The following is a 21,302-nucleotide window of genomic DNA, read 5'->3' on the forward strand; positions in this document are numbered from 1 at the left end:
CAAGAAAAACCGCCACAGCTCCACTGACACAGTCAAAATACCTAAGGACAATAATTCAGATTTCCTTTGGTCCTTCAAAGAATGTTTAAGAATTCGAATTTTCATCACGGAAGAATCTATTTCAAAAACTCCAGGTCTGCTCTCAGTCATCATTATAGGTTTTACTCTTACTGTTTTTTATGATGTTTTTAACGTACTGTGTTATTAGCCGCCTAGAGTAGCATTTCCCAGTTTCTCGGCCCTATTTGAAAAAAAAATTGATTGCAATAAATTTGATTTTTTTGATTGGGAGCCGCACCAAGTTTGTTGTAAGGTCGGCGGCTCCTGCAAGATCCAAGGGATTATTATTTTTTTCGGCGCTGTTTTAGAACAAGAGGAAGTGCAAGTAAAGCAGCAAGCCCCATAAATCTTCTTAGAAGTAAAGGTTCTACTCCGTTTTGAGCTGCTGCGTAAAGAATTGCGCGAAGCGAAAAGGGAAAGAGACTCGTGTCAAAAACGGTGGCCTTAAAATAATTCAGTTTCCCATAAATAATGGGGAAACTGGACGGCAGCTCTACCGCCTCCGAGAAAAAAAAGACGCCCGAAACCGACCCACCCGCATCTCCTCTCGCCCTCCAGCTCGCACCCGAGCCTCCCTACCTGAAATTACCGCCAACGGCGCCGACATCTTGGACGTCCCAGTCACGCGAGCCTAGCGCTCCTCCTGCCCAAAAGGCCCGGAACTCGAAGCAGGCGACCTCTCTATTTGCTGGGTAGCACTGTTAATCTTCCGACCAACCATTTAAGATGCTTAGCATCAAGAATAATTCCACCTTCTCCTTGCTTTCCATAGCACGGTGAGCAGATTGATCCTTTAGCTCATTAAACAAAAATCTACAATTTTTTTTTGCAGTACAGTGATGGCTATATGCCCAACAATTAAGAAAATCAGGAGCTAGAAGTAACGAATGCTGGGAATTGTAGTTCAGCTCAAGGTGATAGAAGCGCGGGAAATTGAACGAGCATTGCAATATAGTGAGGCCGCTCTCATTCGCTGGCTGGAACGATGGATACGGTTTTCTCCGCAAATACACAATTTTGTTCAAAAGTATGGATAAGAGAGCCGACTAAATAAAAATATCTTTGGTACATCAGAAATGAACAGATTGATTAGCAAGTTATAACCTTTCTTTCCCTTTAGAAAGTCAAGGTGCCATCCATCCTTCCGAGGTAGGTAAAATGAGGACCCAGATTGTTGGGGGCAATTAAGCTGACTTTGTAATAATGCCGCTTGGGGTGTGTGTGAAAGCCCTAATAAGCAGGCATATACAGAGAATGAAGGCTACTGCTAAGCTTGTAAGCCGCCCTGAGTCTTCGGAGAAGGGCGGGATATAAATGGAATTAAAATAAATAAAATAAAAATATAAGGTTCTCTCTCGCACACATTTTTTTCCACAATACCTCAATGAACTAGATTAAACAGAATTGAACTGATGAGTCCTCGCCAACGTTATTGAAACATCTTGCCACGGTTCCCGTGGGATTCGTCGTTTTTGGCGCAATGTTTTGGACAGCGAGTGGATTTTTTTTTATACATCACTTTCCCTCTTCCTGTTTTAACATACCGGAATATACGGGTGTAAATAGAACTGAAATCAACGTGTTTTCCACACGAATTCAGGCTGATATTACCCAATGCCGAATCCAATTGATTTAAATCTGAACGTATTTTCAAACAAAAGCAGGCTGACATTATCCAATCGATCCCGAAAAAATATAATCGCCGCTTCATGAAGCAAGTTAAACCGTTCGAAATATATATTATAGACGGGGAGAGTTCCTAATTCCCCATACCAGTTCCCAAAACTACTGGAGTAGACCTGCTGGGGGCAGACTCTCGGACTGTACCGCTTTGCTTCCTATCTTTTCCTTCCGTTACATCAACTCGCTGATGGCTTGTGCGTATTCACCTTAGGAACAGCTTCCGGGGCATGCTGCTAGCCCAGGAGCAGGCAACCTCGGCTCTTTTATGACTCATGGACTTCAACTCCCAGAATTCCTGAGCCAGCCAAGCTGGCTCAGGAATTCTGGGAGTTGAAGTCCATGAGTCATAAAAGAGCCGAGGTTGCCTACCCCTGTGCTAGCCTGTCCCCCCGCCCCCGCCGCCTTAACCCAAGGTACTGGCGTGCATCTAATGGTCCGATGGTTTGGAAAGTATCCGTCTCTCGCATAAAGGTCGTCTGTGGAACTACCGAGCTTTACTCCCATTGTGGTCGAAGAGTACCAGCGACCGAGAAGAAATTGTTGACCCGGGGATCGGATACGACAATGTGGGTAAGTGGAGACCAAGAGAAACTAGGGAGCCGGAGCCACTGACCGTAGTTTTCTCAGCCGGAGCTCCTCATTCTTCTGGGGAATCTGTGGGGTAGGATAAAGGGAAAGATTGCTTGCATGCAAGTTACCACGTGTTACGTACGAGCAAGAGTGTCCCAGAGTTGCTTTTTTTTTCAAGAGGCAACTGGACTTTCTGGTTTTTTCTTTGAAGATGTTTCTCTTCTCATCCCAGAATCTTCTTCAGCTCTGACTGGATGGTGGGGAATGGAAGGATTTATACTCCTTGCAGGCAGCTGGTCGTTTGCATTCTTTCAGACAGTTGTTGAGGCTACTTGGGGGTTAGTCTGTGTCCTCAGGATCACCTGAGTAGTGCAAGTAGATGTGGAGTCTTCTTGAAATGAAATGAACCTTTATTGTCAAAGTACAACTATGTGTACATTGAGATTAGCTGAGCCTCCCTTTGTGCTCCCACCCCCCCAGCACACAGTGACAACAAACCCTCCATCTTACTACACCATGTGGACCAACTACACCACCGGCCTCCCAAGTCAATTCTGCATAAAATTCACAAAAGTTATTTCTCATTCAAAAGCCTAACAGCCCACGGATAAAAGCTGTTTTTCAGCCTGTTGGTGCGGCTGGCTATACTCCTATATCTCCTACCCGATGGTAGGAGAGTAAAGCGATACCGTCCAGGGTGTGAGTCATCCCTGAGAATTTTCCTCACTCTTCCAAGGCAACGAGCCCTGGCGATGTCATCCAGTGGTGTCAGGGGACAGCCCACAATGTCTTGTGCTGTACTCACCACCCTCTGTAATACTTTCCTATCCGCGGCTGTCAGACCAGCATACCAAACCACAATACCATACGAGCGGACGCTCTCTATCGTAGACCGGTAAAAGAGGGTCATTAGCCGTTGTTCTACCCTGTTCTTCCGCAAGACCCTGAGAAAGTGAAGCCTCTGTTGGGCCTTTCTAGCCACCTGGGTTGTATTAACTTTCCAGGTCAGATCTTCACAGAGGTAGACTCCCAGAAATTTAAAGGAGGAAACTCTCTCCACACAGTCCTCCCCGATGTAAAGTGGGGCAGGTTCCTCCTTTTTTCTCCGGAAGTCTAGCACCATCTCTTTCGTCTTGCCGATGTTCAGGTGCAAGTTGTTGTTACTACACCATATGGATAGTTTTTGTACCTCCGCCCTGTATGCTTCGAAGTGCTGAAAGGACTGTGTTGTGGAACTCTGCTGGATGGCATTCCGTACTATATTAAAATAAGCAGAAATCCAGTGGTGGCAATTCTCTTGATGAAACCACAACTAGATTTCTGAAAAAACACCATTTTCCTTAATTATAATGGTCTGGTGTTGATTTTAGAAAAAGCCATTGTGACCAGTGTGGGGGAAAAATATGACCACTTTACTGTCTCAACAAGGGATAAAAGTGCCATCAAATCCCACAAATAGAGCTGTAGTTGAAGTGATAAACATGCTCATTATTTTCCTAAAAGCCTTACAATTCTTTTTTTTTAAATCTAGGTATAGTGCTTTTGCTGGCCAACATGTTTGTGTTAGTAGAGATGACAGATACAGTGCGAATTCCTCCATGGCAATTTGAAAGAAAGCTTAATGATGCAATCACTGAAGAGTTAAATAAGAAGTTGGCCAATAAGGTAATTATTAAAAATTCAAACAAATTGATTCTAAATGCTTCATCAAACCATTAGTGCCCATTTCTGTCTCAGGGTAACATGTATTTGATAAAATACACTGCAGTATATGAAAACTTATGCCAAACAGAATTGTGAATTTTGAAGAAGCTAGGAAACTCAGCTGTTAATTACTGAGCAAGCTTGCGGTAACCTTATTTTAAGTTACAATTCCCATAAGCTCCAGGCAGCAGTAATCAGGGATAATAGTTTGAACACTGGAAGTTATTAAGAAGTATGTTTCTCAATTAGAAAAAAATTGAAAAATGGCCTCCAAATTTTCATCAGTTTATTTAGAATATTTCTTGTACTGTTAATACATAGTATAGTACTATAGAATTGATTTGCAGTTCAGCACAAAAGGGAATGACGGAAAATAGGGCTGGCTATTCATGTTTCTTTCTATTCATCTCCGGCTTCAGGGATTGTCATTTTTTTATTTTTTATTTTCATTCTTGTACTCTTCTTGGAATCACTTCATTAGTAATATTCAGTTATGTGTCTTTTCTTTTGAACATATTCTTACATGAACTTTCTGATAATTGCAATTTGCTGCTCTCTGGACCTCCCTCATTTCTCCCTCATTCTACTGTATTTAGGTTGTATATAACGTTGGCCTCTGTATCTGTCTATATGACATTACAAAGTTGGAGGATTCCTACATATTCCCGGGAGATGGTGCATCACACACAAAAGGTTTGACAACTATATCTAAGTTAGACCTCTTCAGATTTGTGGAGAAACTGAGAGCCACAAGACTCAGTATTTAATTAAAAATATTTAACTCTGTTTTATTCTTGGTACTATTTTTCCTTAATATAAAGTAAAAATTTATGATATATTCCAAGTATAGTTGTTCCATTCTAGAGAATTAAGGATTTGTCATCCTGCAATATATCCTAATTCAATTTTTGTTAACTTAGTATGATAGTGAATTAGCATATGATTAAATACAGTATGTTGTATAGTAATATTAAGCAATTCTTCATTATTAAGGCAGATATTGATGATGATTGAGAAATCATGAACAAATTGGCACATATTGTAGATGTTCAGCTTGCTAATGGAATTAATTTTATTCTAATTTAATATAAATGTGCATTTTAAAAAGGGCATTTAACAGGTTACTTTTCAACTTACAAAAGAAACATCTCCAATGTCATATGCCTATGAAGTTCTACCTTGCAGTGCCAGTCACTTTATTCATAATACAGTAAGATATTGATTTATTATGTTTTAATTTAATCTTTGAATTAAGTTTTAATTTTCATTAGTTTAATCTTTTAAAAGGAAAAGAAGCAGTATATAGAAATTACAAAATACATAATGAAAACATTTGCAGAATAGTATAATGACATCAATGGATCCATATCAATGGATTAGAACAAATTTAAAGTTAGTAACACTTATGCATTTCAAACCAGTTGCATTTAATTATTAAAATCAGTGTTTAAATTACCTAATCTGCATTATGTAATAAAAATAAAAGGTAAGAAGCTTCGGATCAGATTTATGATACTTGCTGCTTTTTTAGTACATTTTAGGTATGTCGTATTTCATCCATTTTTGGATGAAATTCTGGTTGGAGAGATAAAAGGTTGCAGTCTTGAAGGTGTACATGGTAAGTTATTTTTTATTATTTAAAATGATGATAGCTATTACAAAGATTTTTTTTTCAAAAGATGTACCAGTAATAAAAAATAGTGGAAAGTATTATATATATTTTTTATTTTTTTTATTTTAATCCCATTTATATCCCACCCTTCTCCGAAGACTCAGGGCGGCTTACAATTTAAGCACAAACCAATGTGCTTAGCAATAGCCTTCATTCTATGTATATGCCTGCTTATTAGGGCTTTTGGCCCCCCCCAAGTGGCATTATTATATTGTGGTATGTAACCAAGGTAACCAAGATGTGATGAATTTCTTGTTTCAAAACAAATCTGGAACTAATTGATTCCTGTCTAATTGTTAATTTCTTGTCCGCTGTTTCAGCAATTTTATTTTTGTCATTTAAAATCAATCTAATGTCTATTCTTTAGAAGCCTGGGAGATAGCAAAATCAAACTTTATTGAATCAAAGAGCCAATGTATTTGCTGTATTATTTGATAGTGTTTTATTGGGTTTTGTGTAAAATTATTATAAGGATATGTCTCTTTAATCCTGTCCTTTGAGAAGTGGCAAGGACCTGTAGTCACTGCAACCTTAAGTATAATGTTGAGAAGATTACATGTAAAATACACAATTAATGGTATGTTTATAGATATATAGTTTTTATTTTGTGAATGCACTTTAAAAATTAGAGCTAAGCAGCTTTAACTAGATGTAGGCAGTCCCTGACTTACAACAGTTTCTTTAGTAACTGAAGTTACGACACTGAAAAGTGACTTATGACCATTTTTCACAGAACTGTTACAGCATCCCCGTATAATATCAAAATTAAGATGCTTGGCAACTGAGTTATATTTATGATGGTTGCAGTGTCCCAGGGCCATGTGATCACCTTTTGCAAAATTCTGACAAGTAAAATCAATGGGAAAGCCAGATTCATTTAACAACCATATTACTAACCTAAAAACTGTAGTAATTTACCTGACAACTGTGGCAAAAAAGTTCGTAAAATGAGGCAAAATTCACTTAATCAATGTCTTCCTTAGCAACAGAAATTTTGGGCACAATTGTGGTTGTAAGTCAAGGACTACCTGTATTTAAGTATTACTCTTGAATTTGTGTAGAGCTGATTACTTTGAATGCTGTAATATTTTTAGAGGTGTATTGTCATTTTTTTACATACATTATTAGGCAATCTAAGGCTTAAGCAGGAGCTATTATGTTGTATTTAAGTGACTACTTCATTAATTGATCTTTCCACAGTTTCTCTTGGGTTCTTTGATGACATACTAATTCCTCCAGAATCTCTACAACAGCCTGCCAAATTGTATCCTTCAGATAGCTCTATAAAAACAGTACATGCAATAGAACAATAATAGGCAGTAATAGGCAGAAGAGAACTGGGAAAAAAAATCACAAAATTGAAGACCTTTAAATAGAAATAGAAATAGAATGACTGTGGCAAAAGAAAGCAAAAATAGTATCAAACATAATAGGCATATGGAGAGCAATTGCAAAACAACTGGAATACCACTTGGAACACCATCGCCATTAAAAGGTCACCATTAGTAAATTGCAAAAAGCAGCTTTACGTGGAACAACTTCCATCCAGAAATGATAACTTTAATGTCATCAAACAACATCTGCCTTTTCCAGGACCTTGAAAAGGACTTCATAGGTGGATAAAAATGCCAAATCCAGTCTCAACATCTGGTTTACTGTGTGACCAACCAAATTAATAATAATGACAAATCTTATTTCTATTTAATTTTTTAAGCCTGTTTAGTTTTGTTAGAAAATATTTTATTTCAAGTTTTAGTCTTAGTAAAATCAGCAAGAATTATCCTGGTAAAAAAATGCAGTACGGTAGATATGAATTTAGGGAGACATTAACAAAATATTTGTTTCATATTATATGTCTTAATGAAGTAGTATCTTACCGGTAGTATCATGAAGCTTACAATTTGACTATTTTAAGCCATTGATACTAATATATTAAATCTGGGATCCAGAGGAAAACATGATTGCCTAATCCTGTTTGAATACATCCAATAAATGTGAGTCCCCAATCTCCTATGGTTATCGGTCCCATGAAAACCTCTATACACTCATCCAGAATCTCTTCTTTTGCAAATAAAATTATTACTCCATGCCCTACCCTATAGCATGTTAGAGAACAGTTGTTTTTCGTCACATTGTTGCCTTAACCTTTTCATGTACCCAGTGATGAAACAGAACAAGTATGGGTTTGGGAATATGAGACTGACGAAGGAGCTCATGACCTGTACATGGATACGGGAGAAGAAATACGTTTCCGTGTGGTGGATGAAACTTTCATTGATACATCCCCAACAGGACCAAGCTCTGTAGAGCCTTCCACATCTAGTGGCACTGAGGAGGCACAGAAGAAAGAAGCACCCTACACTATTGTGGTATGTACTTTTCTTTGCAACCCTTTAAAATGAAGAGCTTTACAAATACCTAAATGGAGAAATAAAAAGGAAAGACTATCTCAAATCAAGTTTAATGCCTGGTGATTACTGTAATCCAGGGGTCTTCAAACTTGGCCCTTTTATGACTTGTGGACTTCAACTCCCAGAATTCCTCAGCCAGGCATGCCTGGCTGAGGAATTCTGGGAGTTGAAGTCCACAAGTCATAAAAGGGCCAAGTTTGAAGACCCCTGCTGTAATTCCTCCATGCACTTTTTGTGGCAGCAACACACATTGCTTTCCTCTGGAATATGCACAGACATGCACACAAACCTAGTATTGTCTACATCAATACTGAGATTTCCTGGTGATTTTCCTTTCAAGTATCAATAGCTTCAATTCTGTTTAATTAGTCATGGGTGGGGGGAGAATTTCCAGTTTAAAAAATCTATAACGATGTGCAAAATGTTTCATTTTGAAGTATCTGGAGCAAGAAACCTTTCCAGAACAACCTGTTTCCGGTATGAAATTGTTGTTCCTATTCTGCAATCAAGTTGTAATTCTGCAATTGAGGGAAGATATTTTATGTTCAAAATGGCTAAAAATAAAACATTTTGCACCTTTGTAGTTTATACTAGCTTCTAAGAATGGAGGGAAAGAGAGTAGAATGTGAAGATATAGCTTAAATATGAAGCTGAACAATTATATTTTTGTCAAATGTTTTGCATTCATAGAATGTAAAGCTAGGCACAGATTTTTCTTTATGATTGTATGGAATCTTTATGGTCTAGAACCCAAGTATTGGTAGATATTCATGTTACTTTTTGAACAGTTACAAAGGGATAGGTCTGGAGAGTGAGTGTCAACTCATATTAAATGCATATTAATTCAAATGTTATTTTTTACAATTTTTCATTAAGGGATCTATCAGTGAACCCGGCCTAGGTCTCCTATCTTGGTGGACCAACAGTTAATTGAAGGTAAAGATGGACAATTACACAGAAAAAGCCAGGAGATGCCTTGATCAACAGTTGCAGAATGGTAACTTTTTCCATTTCTGCTTTATAGATCAAATCAATCTGATTGAGATGTACATAAATGAGTGCACCTAATGAAATGTCATTAAAACAGAATAACTATGTTCCGTGAACATTATTGTAATAATCCTGATGCTTTTATCCAACAGAAAAGGATATAATTACCTGGGAACAGTATGTTAACCAAAAACAAAAAGAAAAGAGAAGATCCTCCAAATTAAAAAAAGTGCAAAGAAAATATTCTGAAGGATTAACCTCATGCTGCTACAGTTCATTATGAAAATGTTAAAAAGGACTGAAAAAGCACTATTTTAATTTTTTCAAAAGGATTGAAGGGCTACTTGTTTTTTTACATTCAGACAGGTTACAGTAAAAATGTGGTATAGTAAGAACAATGATCAAGTTTCCTCTACTCCAGGGGTGTCAAACTCGCCCCATCATGTGACGTGTCACAACATATCATGACTTTTTCCCCATTGGCAGAAATGGGGTGGGCACAGTTTCAGCATGATGCATCCGGCCCAGAGGCCGGCAGTTTGACACTCCTGCTCTACTCAAGTCTTAGAACAAATCATCATTTTGAAGGGCCGCAACCAACCAGGTAAAATGAATAAGCTCTTATCTGCCAGAATTACAGTTAAAATAGAAGAGAATATGTGTAATTCAGGGTTGAACTGTAGAGTCCTTGGTGTTCTCTAAGCTTTGATGTTAGTTTGCAGACATTTCATTACCCAAGCAGTAACACTGGTGTTAACAACATCATCAGATGATACCTAGTTGGGTAAAGTAATACCTGCAAGCAAACAACCAAGGTCAGAGAGCAGCAAAGACTCCACAGAATTAGTCAGAAATTCTGCTTTATTTGGACAACAAAGAAAACAGCCATTACTGTTTTTAGCATAAATATTTATAGAAAGATAGATGGCCTCTGGGGATGTTCCATTGAGAAGACAAAATTTTACATGCACATTTTTCAACAAAAGAACTCATAATTATATGGAAGAAGTTCCCATTTGAGGAATGAATATCTTGTCACATGTTAAATATAAAACAGGCCTAGACCATTAAGAATATTAAAACAGTTCTAATACATTATCAAAAACATCCTTGTAGAACACTGTAGAACACCTTGTTCTTGCTAACACTATTTTCTGACAAGTAAGCATCCCAAATTCTAAAAGTTGTCATGATGCTGCAAGTCTGTGTTTGTGCAGGACATTTCTACTCTTGGTGCTATGATTACTGCTGAGATGCAATGTTTTGCTTTCTAATATTGTGTAATAAAAGGTGGTATAAAATCGGTAAGTTGGTAGAAAAATGAGTAAGTTTAAAATATAGCTGGTAACTATACACCATGTTTTTCCCCCTGCTTTTCAAAGAATGATTTTGGGACTAAAAGCAATGATGTCTATTAAACTTGCCACTTTTTCCTTGTTTTCCCTTGATGTTATTTAATGTATTTAGAATGTTTATATTATGCATCAAATTTTTGATACTTATACAAAATATAAAATTAGTGAAAATTGACAATAATTTATTTTTCTGACAATTTCTGTGTTGTACTTGCTATTCTATACCAGATCTATTGGAGTCTGATCTTTCTTTTAAGACTGGGTTCTGTTAATTACTTCCACATATACTCTAAATCTGCTCCAGATACTCATTACTAAATGCAGTCCTTGAGCCTGGAATAAATTACTAAACACAGTAATTCTGGAATATGTATATGTATTCTTACAAATTGATTCTGCATAACCACTTAGCAAAAGAGAAGTGTTAAAAATGACCTCTGATGATTAGAAGCTTGCGATCTATATTCAACTTTAAAATTACTTGATAGAATGGCTTTCAAAACACACTAATAAAATTTGTAAGTCAAATAATACAGATGTGCAAGATACAGGAAACAAGGCTTAAAGAAGTTGCAATAAAACAAAACAGTATCGATATTTTGTGATTACATAAGCTAAGTGTTGAACTTCTGAAAAAATAGGATAGTGGGATGTAATTGAATTAGTTTGGTCACTGCCCTGAAAAATATTTGCAAAAAGAACAGTCTTCAACTAAATGGGTCTTTCAGTATACCACCAATCAAACCTGTCATATGCAGCCCTTGCAACAATGATATGCAGGAGAAAGGTTTCTGCATTTAATTGAAAGTAGGATATCAATAGCCAATTTAAGCAGCCAATATTAGTGTGGAAGGATTTCATTGTGTACTGTTCAAAACATATTTTAAAATAATGCACAAAAGAGAAAAAAGCAAAACTAGGTGTGTGTGTGTCAAATTTAATAAGACACAATTTTCTCATTTGCAGTATTTTCATTTGTGACAGTTCCATTCTATACAATCACCATAAACAGTAGCAAATATTGAAACCTCAACTGGAAACATGCTTATCAGGGGACTCAAATTTCTCCTTGCTCTGCATGAGGATGAAAACACCGCAACTATTGATTTTTGTTTATAAATAAATTTGAGTAAGCAAATTTGCAAATACAAAATTCACAATTAGCAGGAATCAGCTATACCCACACACAGAGAGATCTTATATTGCAGAATTATTCACGTTTAAATGTTTATTCAAACAAAGAAATGCAAGCTATTCAGACTTGTGTTGCATTTTCTTACATGCTTTAACTGGAAAGCAGTCTATAATCATACAAATGAAATAAGCCATTCACTTTTGTTATCCTTTAGTTTATTTCAAAATCAGTTACGTACTTAAGAACATGAGTATCTACCAAAAATAGCAAATCTTTCAGAACATATATGAAATAAATTTGAACCAAAAGGATACCACTAAATAACAGCCATATTGCATGAAAGTAAAATGCATATTGACAATGACTCAATCCCTCAAATTCTTCCAACACACGTAGTTTTTAAAATTGCTCACAAAAGGTTATCAAAAAGATCGAAAATAATCTGATGGAGACATTCTCTGAAGCATCCAGCGATGGGGCAGTGAAGAGAAATAATACAATTCTAAGGAAATTCAGTAGGAGGGGCAGGGAGAATGGAAAAGGGAGCAGCTGAAAAGACTAAACGGGAGAACTTCCCAGCAGCATTTTATTGAGGATATTCCATCTGCTTATTTGGACAAAAATTTTATCCTACCACTAGAATCTCTTTATTTGGTGTTTTTAAAATCTGACGTTCGAAAAATTTAATAACGTGAATGACGAGATTTCACTCACGTTTAAATATAATAAAACTAGTCAATGTAATGCACGAGCTCTTAGATCTCTCCCCTCCCCCCCCTCAAAAAAACATTACGTGGGAAGTAGGAAATATTATGTTCGTCGGTAAGGAAGTTGTTCCTTACTCCAGCCCTCCCCTCGCTATGTGTTGGGGCTGAGTTCCCACAGGTGTGCGAGAGAAGATTGTATGCCAGATGTTCAGGTCTCATCTGATCTACGTTTTGTACATCTTCTTAAAACAGCAGCAGATGGGCAACTCACCCTTACCTACCGTGCCTTAACCGATTTTAGTGTGATTTTAAACAGCAGAGTTGCAACCTGCCGATGAGCACGCCAAGAGTACAAAACCGAGCTGTCGCCAGCCTGCTCGGTTAACTAAGTGTTACCGGCGAAGGGAAGCCCAAAATTACAAATAAATTTGGAGGCTAACACGAACGCCGGATTAGAAGGATCTCCTCGTATCCCGGCAATGCCGCTGTTCACGTAGCAACAATCTCCAAATGCATTGAGGGAGGCAACCACCAGTTTCTCCGCACGCTGCGAGTAAAAATACCAAGACTCAGTTCAACGAATCCATCTACAAATAGAAGAATCGCTTTCAGCAGCTCCCTCAGAACTTCCGGAAGCAATGTTTGCTGGGAGTTGTAGTTGAAGCTTGCCGGGGCAGGCTAGAGGAGCTAAACATGAGAAGCGTCTTCTTACTTATCTTTTGGCTAATTAAAAAGTTCTGTTTAGATGAGGCAGATTATAGAGCTGCATTTTTTTCACTCTCCTTATCAAAGTTGCGGTATTTATAATTCCATGTTGAAATTAACATTTAACATGTTTTGTACCATTAAGTTTGAAAAGGATTCCAAATTGACAGCACTATACTGTATGAAGTTTTACAGCGCGATCCTGTGCGAAACTAAGCAAAAGCATATTACGTTTAATTCAGTGTATGTATTGCACCGTTCTGCTCGATTTTGTTAATGCTATTAAGAAAGCAGAATGAATGTTTTATATAAAATATGACTTGATATTTTTAATATATATTACGGTATGTTTTATCAACAGGAATAAAATGCAAAACAAAGAAAACAGGAAAACTATACATCCAATAGTAACAACTAAAAAAGTTGTGTACAAAATAATAATGACCCAAACATCAAATAAGTCTAACATTAAACATACAAAAAAACCCAACTCACTATTGTATGCTGAGAAGAAAATACCTGATAAATTCTCCCCTTACATAATGGGTCTGCAAATAATTATAAGCTTTCTTGTCCTTATTTTACAAGAAAAATATATAAACAACTATTTCAGATGAGAAGGTCTCTATCTAGTAATCAAATTGACCCAACATCTTATCTGTTTATATATTTTTCTTGATATATAAAGAATAGTCAACAGGTTAGCCCAGTCTCATAAAGCTTTCTAGTCCATTGTCTCTAATAAAAGCAGTTGATTTTGCCATCTTTGTTAATTCAGTCCATTTTAGAATCCATTCTTTAACAGTCGGCATCTCTTATTCCAGTACTTAGTAAATACAATACTCACAGCTGTCAACATGTAAAGAAATAATGTCCCAAATTGTTTTTTGATTGGTTTATCCAATTTCATTTTTATATCTTATTTTCTGCATTATGTTTATCAGAAAGTTTTCGCATACTCGCAACACCATATAATAAAATGTACCCAGATTTTGATTACATTTCCATCACTTTAAAAGTTCCTCTATATATTTTTGCTAATCTAATCTAATCTATCATTTTATAAAAATTATCTTTCAAGCTATAATTCAAAGTAAATTTTAATCCATTAATCCATACATTCTCCCATGTATCTAATGCTGTTACCCAAAAATTTTAACCCATTTTACCACACAATCTTTGACATACTTGTCTTTCAAATCCATCTTGAGTAACATTTTATATACTTTAGCGACCAAGAGGTCATCTCCAAAACATAAATTGATATCCAATTCAGATTTAACTCCTGTGAAAACAAAACTGTTTTAATGAAGTTTAAATCTTTCAAAAAGTCTATAATAATTAAACTAATCACAAATAAATCCTTTACTTGCTAATTATTCTCTTGTCTTTGTCCTTGGTCCCTCTTTTTCAAATATCAATAACTCTCAATATGTGATCCATTTACATCCCGATAACTTCTCTGTTCTATGTAGTGCCTCATGAGGTGATAACCAAAATGGCACTCTTTCAGCCAGTTTTCTTTTATATTTCCACCACATACATCTAATCAATTGCCTAATAATATGATTTTTAAAACTAGAGTTAACTTTTACTTTGTCATACCACAAATAAGCATGCCATCCAAATCTCAAATCAGAGCCTTCAGGGTCTAACAATCTTGAGTTTTTTAGAGTTATCCAATCTTTTAACCATACTAAACATCAAGTATCATAGTTTAGTCTAAAATCCCTTCTTTCTTTAGAATCATGTTAAGAGCTTGTATTTAATTCTTGTTTTTTTTATTTTGCCAATGGAATTTCGATATATCTTTCTGCCAAGAAGGATCTTTAATCAATAACAGTATAGCCTTCAAGGTAGTATATTCATTTTAATTGCTGAAATTCTTCCCATCAACAATTCTAGTTTTTACCATCTGTTTAAATCTGGCTGTATCTCCTTCCATATTTTAACTTAGTTGTTTTTATATAACTTAGAATTTTCATCTGTAAGAATCCCTCCCCCAATACTTTACCTTTTTCACAACTTTAAAGCCAGTTTAAAGTTCAAATCTCTTCCATCTTAGTGTTAGTGTTAATGTTAGTTAGTGTTACTAACTTAACTGCAGTGATTCCCCAACTGTGGAAAAAAGATCATTAAAATGGGGCAAAACTCACTTATCAACTGTCTAGCTTAGCTACAAAAATTTTGTGCTCAACTGATTGTAAGTCGAGAACTACCTCTATATTATATCTGTTGAAGTTCTACATCTACTATTGAACTCACTTGATAAAAAATGAACTGAAATTGCAAGAATTGTTCTTAATAAACCCATGCTGATTTCAGCAAACCATCATCTAATTTGTTCGCAGCTTAAAGATTTAGTTTACTTGGTTCTGAAGATTTAAATAAATTCAAAAGAAAGTCCTTATTTTTGTTAATCTCAGACTTCAATCCTGCCCCTTCATTCTGCTGCCTGTCTTTTCTGGTAGAACATACAGTTTTTTTATTTATTGTTTTACTAAGATTATTAAAACTGACATAGTTTTTCATTAAACACTCAGCATTCTCCACAGATTAATATTAAGGCAAAAGCCTTCCCAATAATGGGATTTTAAGTCCTGATATTTCTGGCATATAATTGTTGTGGAGCAACTATAATTGGCAACTGTTCACCTGGATAGCATGGTTCCAGATTATTGTATATCTTCATATCTGGATATGTCATTTACATCCTGCCTTTATTCAAAGGTGTTCAGTCAATGTATAAAGACTAGTTCATTTTATTCTTCCACAAATGCTTGTTTTGCAAATAGGTTAAATTTAAAGAATGTAACAAGCTTGAGGATTCTTGAGGTGCAAAGAATCTGAATTGAAATTTCTTCGAAAGAATGAAGACCAGATTTCTTTATTAGTTGTGCAATCATATTCATTGTGTTATTACTTTTGTGAGCAGGTAATATTATGCAAAGTGCAAAAAATATAATGAGAAAAAATTAAAGGCAAACAAAGATCTGAAAATAAAAGAAATTGAGAGGGGCAAAACATAAGGGACAAATATCTTTCCACCCAGGTTATATGCTGAGTGGCAGGCATTTTTTTCTCCTATCAAGAACAGCTGATTTTTCTGCCAAAGCAGAAAAGCTTTGCTCCCTAGAATTGAATGGGAGTAACTAGGAAGGATGCAATAAGATCTTTGAACAATTGTCTAGCTTTGGAGGAGAGGGATCTTGGAAGATCGCAGTTCTTAGTAAGGAGTGATCAGAAGTCTTTTTCCACCTTTTACTTCAGCTGTTTGTTTTTTAAAGCATACCTTGGTTTTGATTGCACTTTTAAAATTCCTCTATTTTTATTTATTTTTAATAGACTAGTTGATTTCTGATCTATCGTACAACTCTTGCTGGATCTATACAATTTTCTCTTTGTTGTCTCATTGTTTACCATTGAACTATAAAACACTTTTACTTTCCATAAGAAAGTTGCCAGTGAGAATTCATTCTCCAGTAGTGAAAATCATCCTATTGGATTTACACTTACATTGGATTATATATGAGGATTTTATTCTTACCAATTTTTTTTAAATGAAAAAGTGGGAAAATTCCTTTTCTTTTGATTAATTTTCACCCTGGGGAAAAAAATAACTTCTCTCTATGGACATTTTGTCATGATATATCTGTTTCCCTTGTTCTTGGAAGGAATAGTGTGTTTTTCAAAATGTCCGCAAAAGGAGATAAAGAATGCTTTCTATCTTACAGACTTTTTTTGAAGATAGAAATAAAACGTTTGATGTGTTAATAACAGTTTTGAATCAAACCCAGGATGATACCCAAAAGCAGAAAATAACAATGGGACTTAATTTGCAGTTTCGTGAATTGGAATCTGATTTGTTGCTGCCATACCTGAAGAAAGAACCTGGCCTGAACATTATAGGTTTGGCAGAAAAGATTGACAAGGATAAGAAATTCAGTGATAATGGAACTGGTGATATTTTAGACAAGATCAATCCTATTTTTCAGATAGAGCTTTTGAACAGTGGATGCTGCAGACACACCTAGAATAAAGACCTATAGCTCTGAGAAACAGGATGCAATTATTGGGGAAGTTCTTAACTAAAATTCTAAGAAATTGTTTTATGATTAAGAATCAAATGAGAATATTTGATCCTGGACAGATTAGAGATAACAATTGGGGTGATTTATAGTAGATAAGAAACTGTTGTAGACAATAACAGATTGTTAACAAAGGGCTTTGAAGTTTTTGTTGTTGATTAAATTGTTAATTATTATAACAGCTAGATCTACTGTATAACAGTTCAATTAGTTGCAAATAGATGTAGAACTTTATAAATCTTAGACTTGACTGCAAGGGGAGGAAGCTATTATTGTTGCCATATATTGGTCAGTGCTCAACTGGGGAGGGAATATCTTTTTGTTTTTGAATCCACATTTTTAATGTCTATTTGGTTTTTGTTTTGTTCTTGTAACATTTCCATTTCCTCCCTTGGAGATTGTATTTTAATTTTCTGTATTAAAAATAAAAACAAACACAAAAAAACAAAGGAAAAGTAGACAAGTAGACTGAACTATACTGCTGACAACCAACGCTCAGAAAGAGTTGCAATTAATGACAGATTATGGACTTAAAATTTGTTCAACAAAGAAGTTTCAATTATGTCACTACTCTCTATGGAGAAAAGAAAACGCTAACAATTCCCTATTTCATGAAATATAACACGTACAAATCTCACCAATATTATCTTATTCCATACTAAGTTTATTTTTAAACTGTGCATAAACAAGCCATAGCTTTGCATGAAGTGTGAATCGTAGTTTTCTTTCGAGGTAACTAAGTGAAGATTCCAAACGAAATCCAGACATATTTAACCGAAACGCGGGTTGACACCCAGTCCATTTATATTATACCGTATGGAATATAAATGGAAGGACTCGTTGAAAAACAACTTTTTTATACGGCCGATTACTACTAATACCGTAAAAAAACAAGTCAGTCTCGCTGGTGGCTCAAGACATACCCTTTGAATTTAGAAAAGGAGGTGATCACTAAAACTACTAGTCCCATCATGCTCTGTGGTTGCGTCGCATTTCTTTCTACTTTTTCCTTCCCCCGCAACCAACACTCTCCGGTGACTTGTGCGCATGCGTCTTGAAAGCAGCGTCCGGGGCAGGCAGGCAGTCTCACCCTAATGTAAGATGGTGGCCGGTCTGGCAGCGGAGCGCGCAGAGCCTAGAGATTACCCGTCTCTCAAATAAAGGTCGTCAGTGGAGACGCTCAACTCTATCCCCGCTATCCTCAAAAAGAACCAGCGCCCGAGAGAGTATTGCCGCCCCCGCCACCAGACAGCTCGGTTGCTGTGGAACAGGGACGACGAGGTGGGTAAGTGAGCGAGCAGTAGGGGCTGGGGGAGCCGGAGATGTGAGAACGTGGAGGCTTCCCCGGGAGCCTGGAGGCCTCAACTTTTCCCTGTCCTCTTCCTGCCTCGGATCCTTGGTCTCTCTGGGGCGGAAAGGCAGGAGGAAGGCAAAGGAAGCCGGCGAGCCTATCCCAGCGGCGAGGGCCGACAGTCTTTCCCCGGCAGCGGAAGGGGGCTTCTGGGGCTTCCTTGCTTGGCTGGCGATCTCCTGATCGGGGAGAGGTTCCGATTGACCCTGGGAAGACCCTCAGGCTTTTTGGGGAGGGGGCCAGGAATAAATGGAGGCGGAGTGTCCCTGGGCGGTACTTTGTGCTTTACATCTTCTTCAGGGATTTCCAGGTTTAGTAGGTGAGAGGTGGCCGGATCTGCTGCTGTAGGCGATTGATGCTTTAGTGGGTTTAAGATAAAAGTGGGATGCAAAAAAAAACTCAAAACAAAACAAAAACAACCAAAATCTACTTTTCCATATGTTGAAAAGAAATGGGAAGACTTCCAGTCTCCACAGTAGCCGCACGTGTGTTTGGTTGTGGGTGTCAGTTAACTGTATGGGTGTTTCCTCTTTTACACTATTTTTATATACCATTTGAGTTTCCCTGGATAGAAATTCATATTTTCTAATAGGCTTTTTGCATTTCCCAGTACCTTTTATTTTACGTTTCTTGGTATTCTTGAGTTAAGCAGCTAGAGAAGAGATTTCACAGTTTAGAGTTTTGGGTTACCTTGTCTCCTTTTAAAGGGATGCTGTGGACCAGCCATCTGTTTTGCTCTCTAATGTTTCCATAACAAATCTCTGAGAATTTCTTCTGATAATATAAAAGGGTAAGCTAAGCAATTTTGTCAGTAAAGAAGTCACTTATAATGACATATTTTATCTATGATATGTACTGTAGTAAAAGAAAGAGGGGTGGAATCGTCATCTAAAAGCTAGCTTCTTTATAACTTTACTAATGTCACAACTATTACAGTTTGATAGTTTTGAAGATTTATTATTTCAAGTAAATGGGCTTTTGATAAAGCTGTTATCCACATTCTATAATGCTGCCTCTTTGTTTTATAATTATTTAAATAATTTATGATATTGAGAGCACAAAGTATAGTAAAATAGCATTTTATTTTATAATAATAACATTGGAATTATATATATAGAAAATATAAGCTATTTAATATGTCCTATGGATTACTACTTGGTGTTTTCTCAGGGAGAGTCAAGTATTTTAATTCCAGGAAATCTTTATGTTTGAGTGTTCTAGGTTCCAATGTTAATTATAATAGTTTTGAATTAAACCTCATGAAAATTAGCAAGGCTTTTTAATAGATGTATACAAGAATACACTGTCAGAAACTGACTTGATAAATCATGTATTGATTTAATAATACAAAAAAAGTTTGTATGTAGTCCCCAAATTCAAATAACCAAAGCAACTGAAAGCCTTTATAATTTGGAATTTCTTTTTTCTATCCTAATTTCAGATAATCTAAAAAATAAAATATGTCCCAGAATTCTTAATTTTATTTATATGCCACAGAAGTATTTTGAAAGTGCCCAGTGATTAATTTTTTTAAAAAAACAAATGTATCTTTTAACTATATATATGTGATTTTTATATAAATATTTTTATTTTTTACTTGTAAAAAGTATTAAAATTATGTTAGTGATTTTCAAATTTCTCTACTGATCATCATATAATATGTGCTATGAGTGATTTTTATTCCACTTAAAATATGCCATTTGGGACTGAAACAGTTATTTACTTGGCAAAGTAAGATATGCACACAAATCAAGTATTTCAATAATTTTTCATTTAAAGGTTTTTTCTAGTAGAAAAAAGAAAGATAGTCTTGTGCAGATGTTTTTGTGAATGTCAAAAATATAAATGACAGAAGGAAGTGCTTGCACCTTAAGTGGTACAGATTATAGAGATATTTGGTTGGTTGGAGAACTGCATAGTTAATCTGGATTTGAAGAAGAATTAGAATATGCTATAAAGTTGTACTGTCTGATAGAATTACTTGATGTTGAAAGGCAAGTAAATTTTGTTTATAACTTGTTATTTTGATGATTAATGGTATACTAAAATGGTTTATTAGTGCACTAGAAGATTTAGAAATATCTAATATCTAGTCTTCACAATTTTAGAATATGGTTTCTGATGTTTTTTTATAATATATAAATCTTAGGATTGAGCATTGTCTTTTGTAGGTGCTGGTATTAGAATAGAATAAATAGGCATAGTATTATCTTAACCAGAATTCAGTAGAGAAAGAAAATCCTAAAATCTTTAATATGTATAGATTGTTGCTGCTAACTTGTGATTTTTCAAAAAATCTTTAATATGTATAGATTATTGTGTAACTTGAGACATTTCTTTTTTTACTTATGAAAATTCTACTAGAATTCATGATTCGCTTCATATCATTTGTAGTATAACAGAAAACAGAGTTGGAAGGTTCCTTGGAGGTCTTCTAGTTCAACCCCCTGATCGAGCAGGAAACCTATACCATTTCAGACAAATGGTTGTCCAATCTCTTAAAAACCTTCAGTTATGGAGCACCTACAACTTATGAAGGCAAGCCATTCCACTGGTTAATTGTTCATACTGTCATTTCTAGGTTGCTTCTCTCCTTGATTAGTTTCTATTCACTGTTTCTTGTCCTTCCTTCTGGTGCTTTGTCAAATAGGTTGAGCCCCTCTTCTCTGTGGTAGCTCCTCAAATATTGGAACACAGCTATCATGTCACTCCTAGTCCTTCTTTTCCCTAGACTAGACAAACCATTCTTTATATATTTTAGCCTCCAGCCCCCTAATAATTTTTGCTGTTCTTTTCTGTACTCTTTCCAGAGTTTCTACAGCTTTTTATAATATGGTGAGCAAAACTAGATGCAGTATTCTAAGTGTGGTC

At 35.9% G+C, this 21,302-nt stretch overlaps 3 protein-coding genes across 17 annotated transcripts in view; 2 read left to right on the forward strand and 1 right to left on the reverse strand.

Moving 5' to 3' along the window:
• NUP205 (nucleoporin 205) overlaps positions 1 to 704 on the reverse strand; it is a 60,696-nt gene extending 59,992 nt beyond the window's left edge. For both annotated transcript variants that reach the window (XM_081331396.1, XM_081331395.1), the window contains exon 1: positions 640 to 704. In XM_081331396.1, the coding sequence (XP_081187522.1) occupies positions 640 to 667 (28 nt within the window). In that variant the 5' untranslated portion in view covers positions 668 to 704. The remainder of the gene's footprint in view (positions 1 to 639) is intronic.
• Positions 705 to 2,011: 1,307 nt separating this feature from the next.
• POLR3H (RNA polymerase III subunit H) lies at positions 2,012 to 10,857 on the forward strand. 7 transcript variants are annotated; one of them, XM_081331704.1, is made up of 8 exons: positions 2,012 to 2,313; positions 3,845 to 3,978; positions 4,614 to 4,710; positions 5,549 to 5,635; positions 6,890 to 6,953; positions 7,851 to 8,058; positions 8,977 to 9,036; positions 9,243 to 10,857. In XM_081331704.1, exons 2-7 carry the CDS (start codon positions 3,868 to 3,870, stop codon positions 9,028 to 9,030), a joined length of 621 nt encoding a protein of 206 aa, XP_081187830.1. In that variant the 5' UTR covers positions 2,012 to 2,313; positions 3,845 to 3,867; the 3' UTR covers positions 9,031 to 9,036; positions 9,243 to 10,857. The 7 variants fall into 7 exon arrangements, 6 of the variants coding, with proteins under 6 accessions (XP_081187830.1, XP_081187829.1, XP_081187827.1 ...); XM_081331701.1 differs by adding an exon at positions 2,492 to 2,651 and having other exon boundaries at positions 2,015 to 2,313; positions 8,977 to 10,857; XM_081331702.1 differs by adding an exon at positions 2,525 to 2,651 and having other exon boundaries at positions 2,015 to 2,313; positions 8,977 to 10,857.
• A 7,302-nt stretch (positions 10,858 to 18,159) lies between these two features.
• The window catches only part of CNOT4 (CCR4-NOT transcription complex subunit 4), a 77,712-nt gene continuing 74,569 nt past the window's right edge, over positions 18,160 to 21,302 (forward strand). For 7 of the 8 annotated variants that reach the window (XM_081331129.1, XM_081331134.1, XM_081331132.1 and 4 more), the window contains exon 1: positions 18,160 to 18,361. The gene's annotated coding sequence lies outside the window, so the exon portion shown is untranslated. Of the gene's footprint in view, positions 18,366 to 21,302 lie in introns of all 8 variants that reach the window. The other variant, XM_081331130.1, reaches the window with a different exon arrangement.

This window comes from Vipera berus (assembly GCF_964194415.1).
Source record: "Vipera berus genome assembly, chromosome: 6".
Classification (NCBI taxonomy): Eukaryota; Metazoa; Chordata; class Lepidosauria; order Squamata; family Viperidae; genus Vipera; species Vipera berus.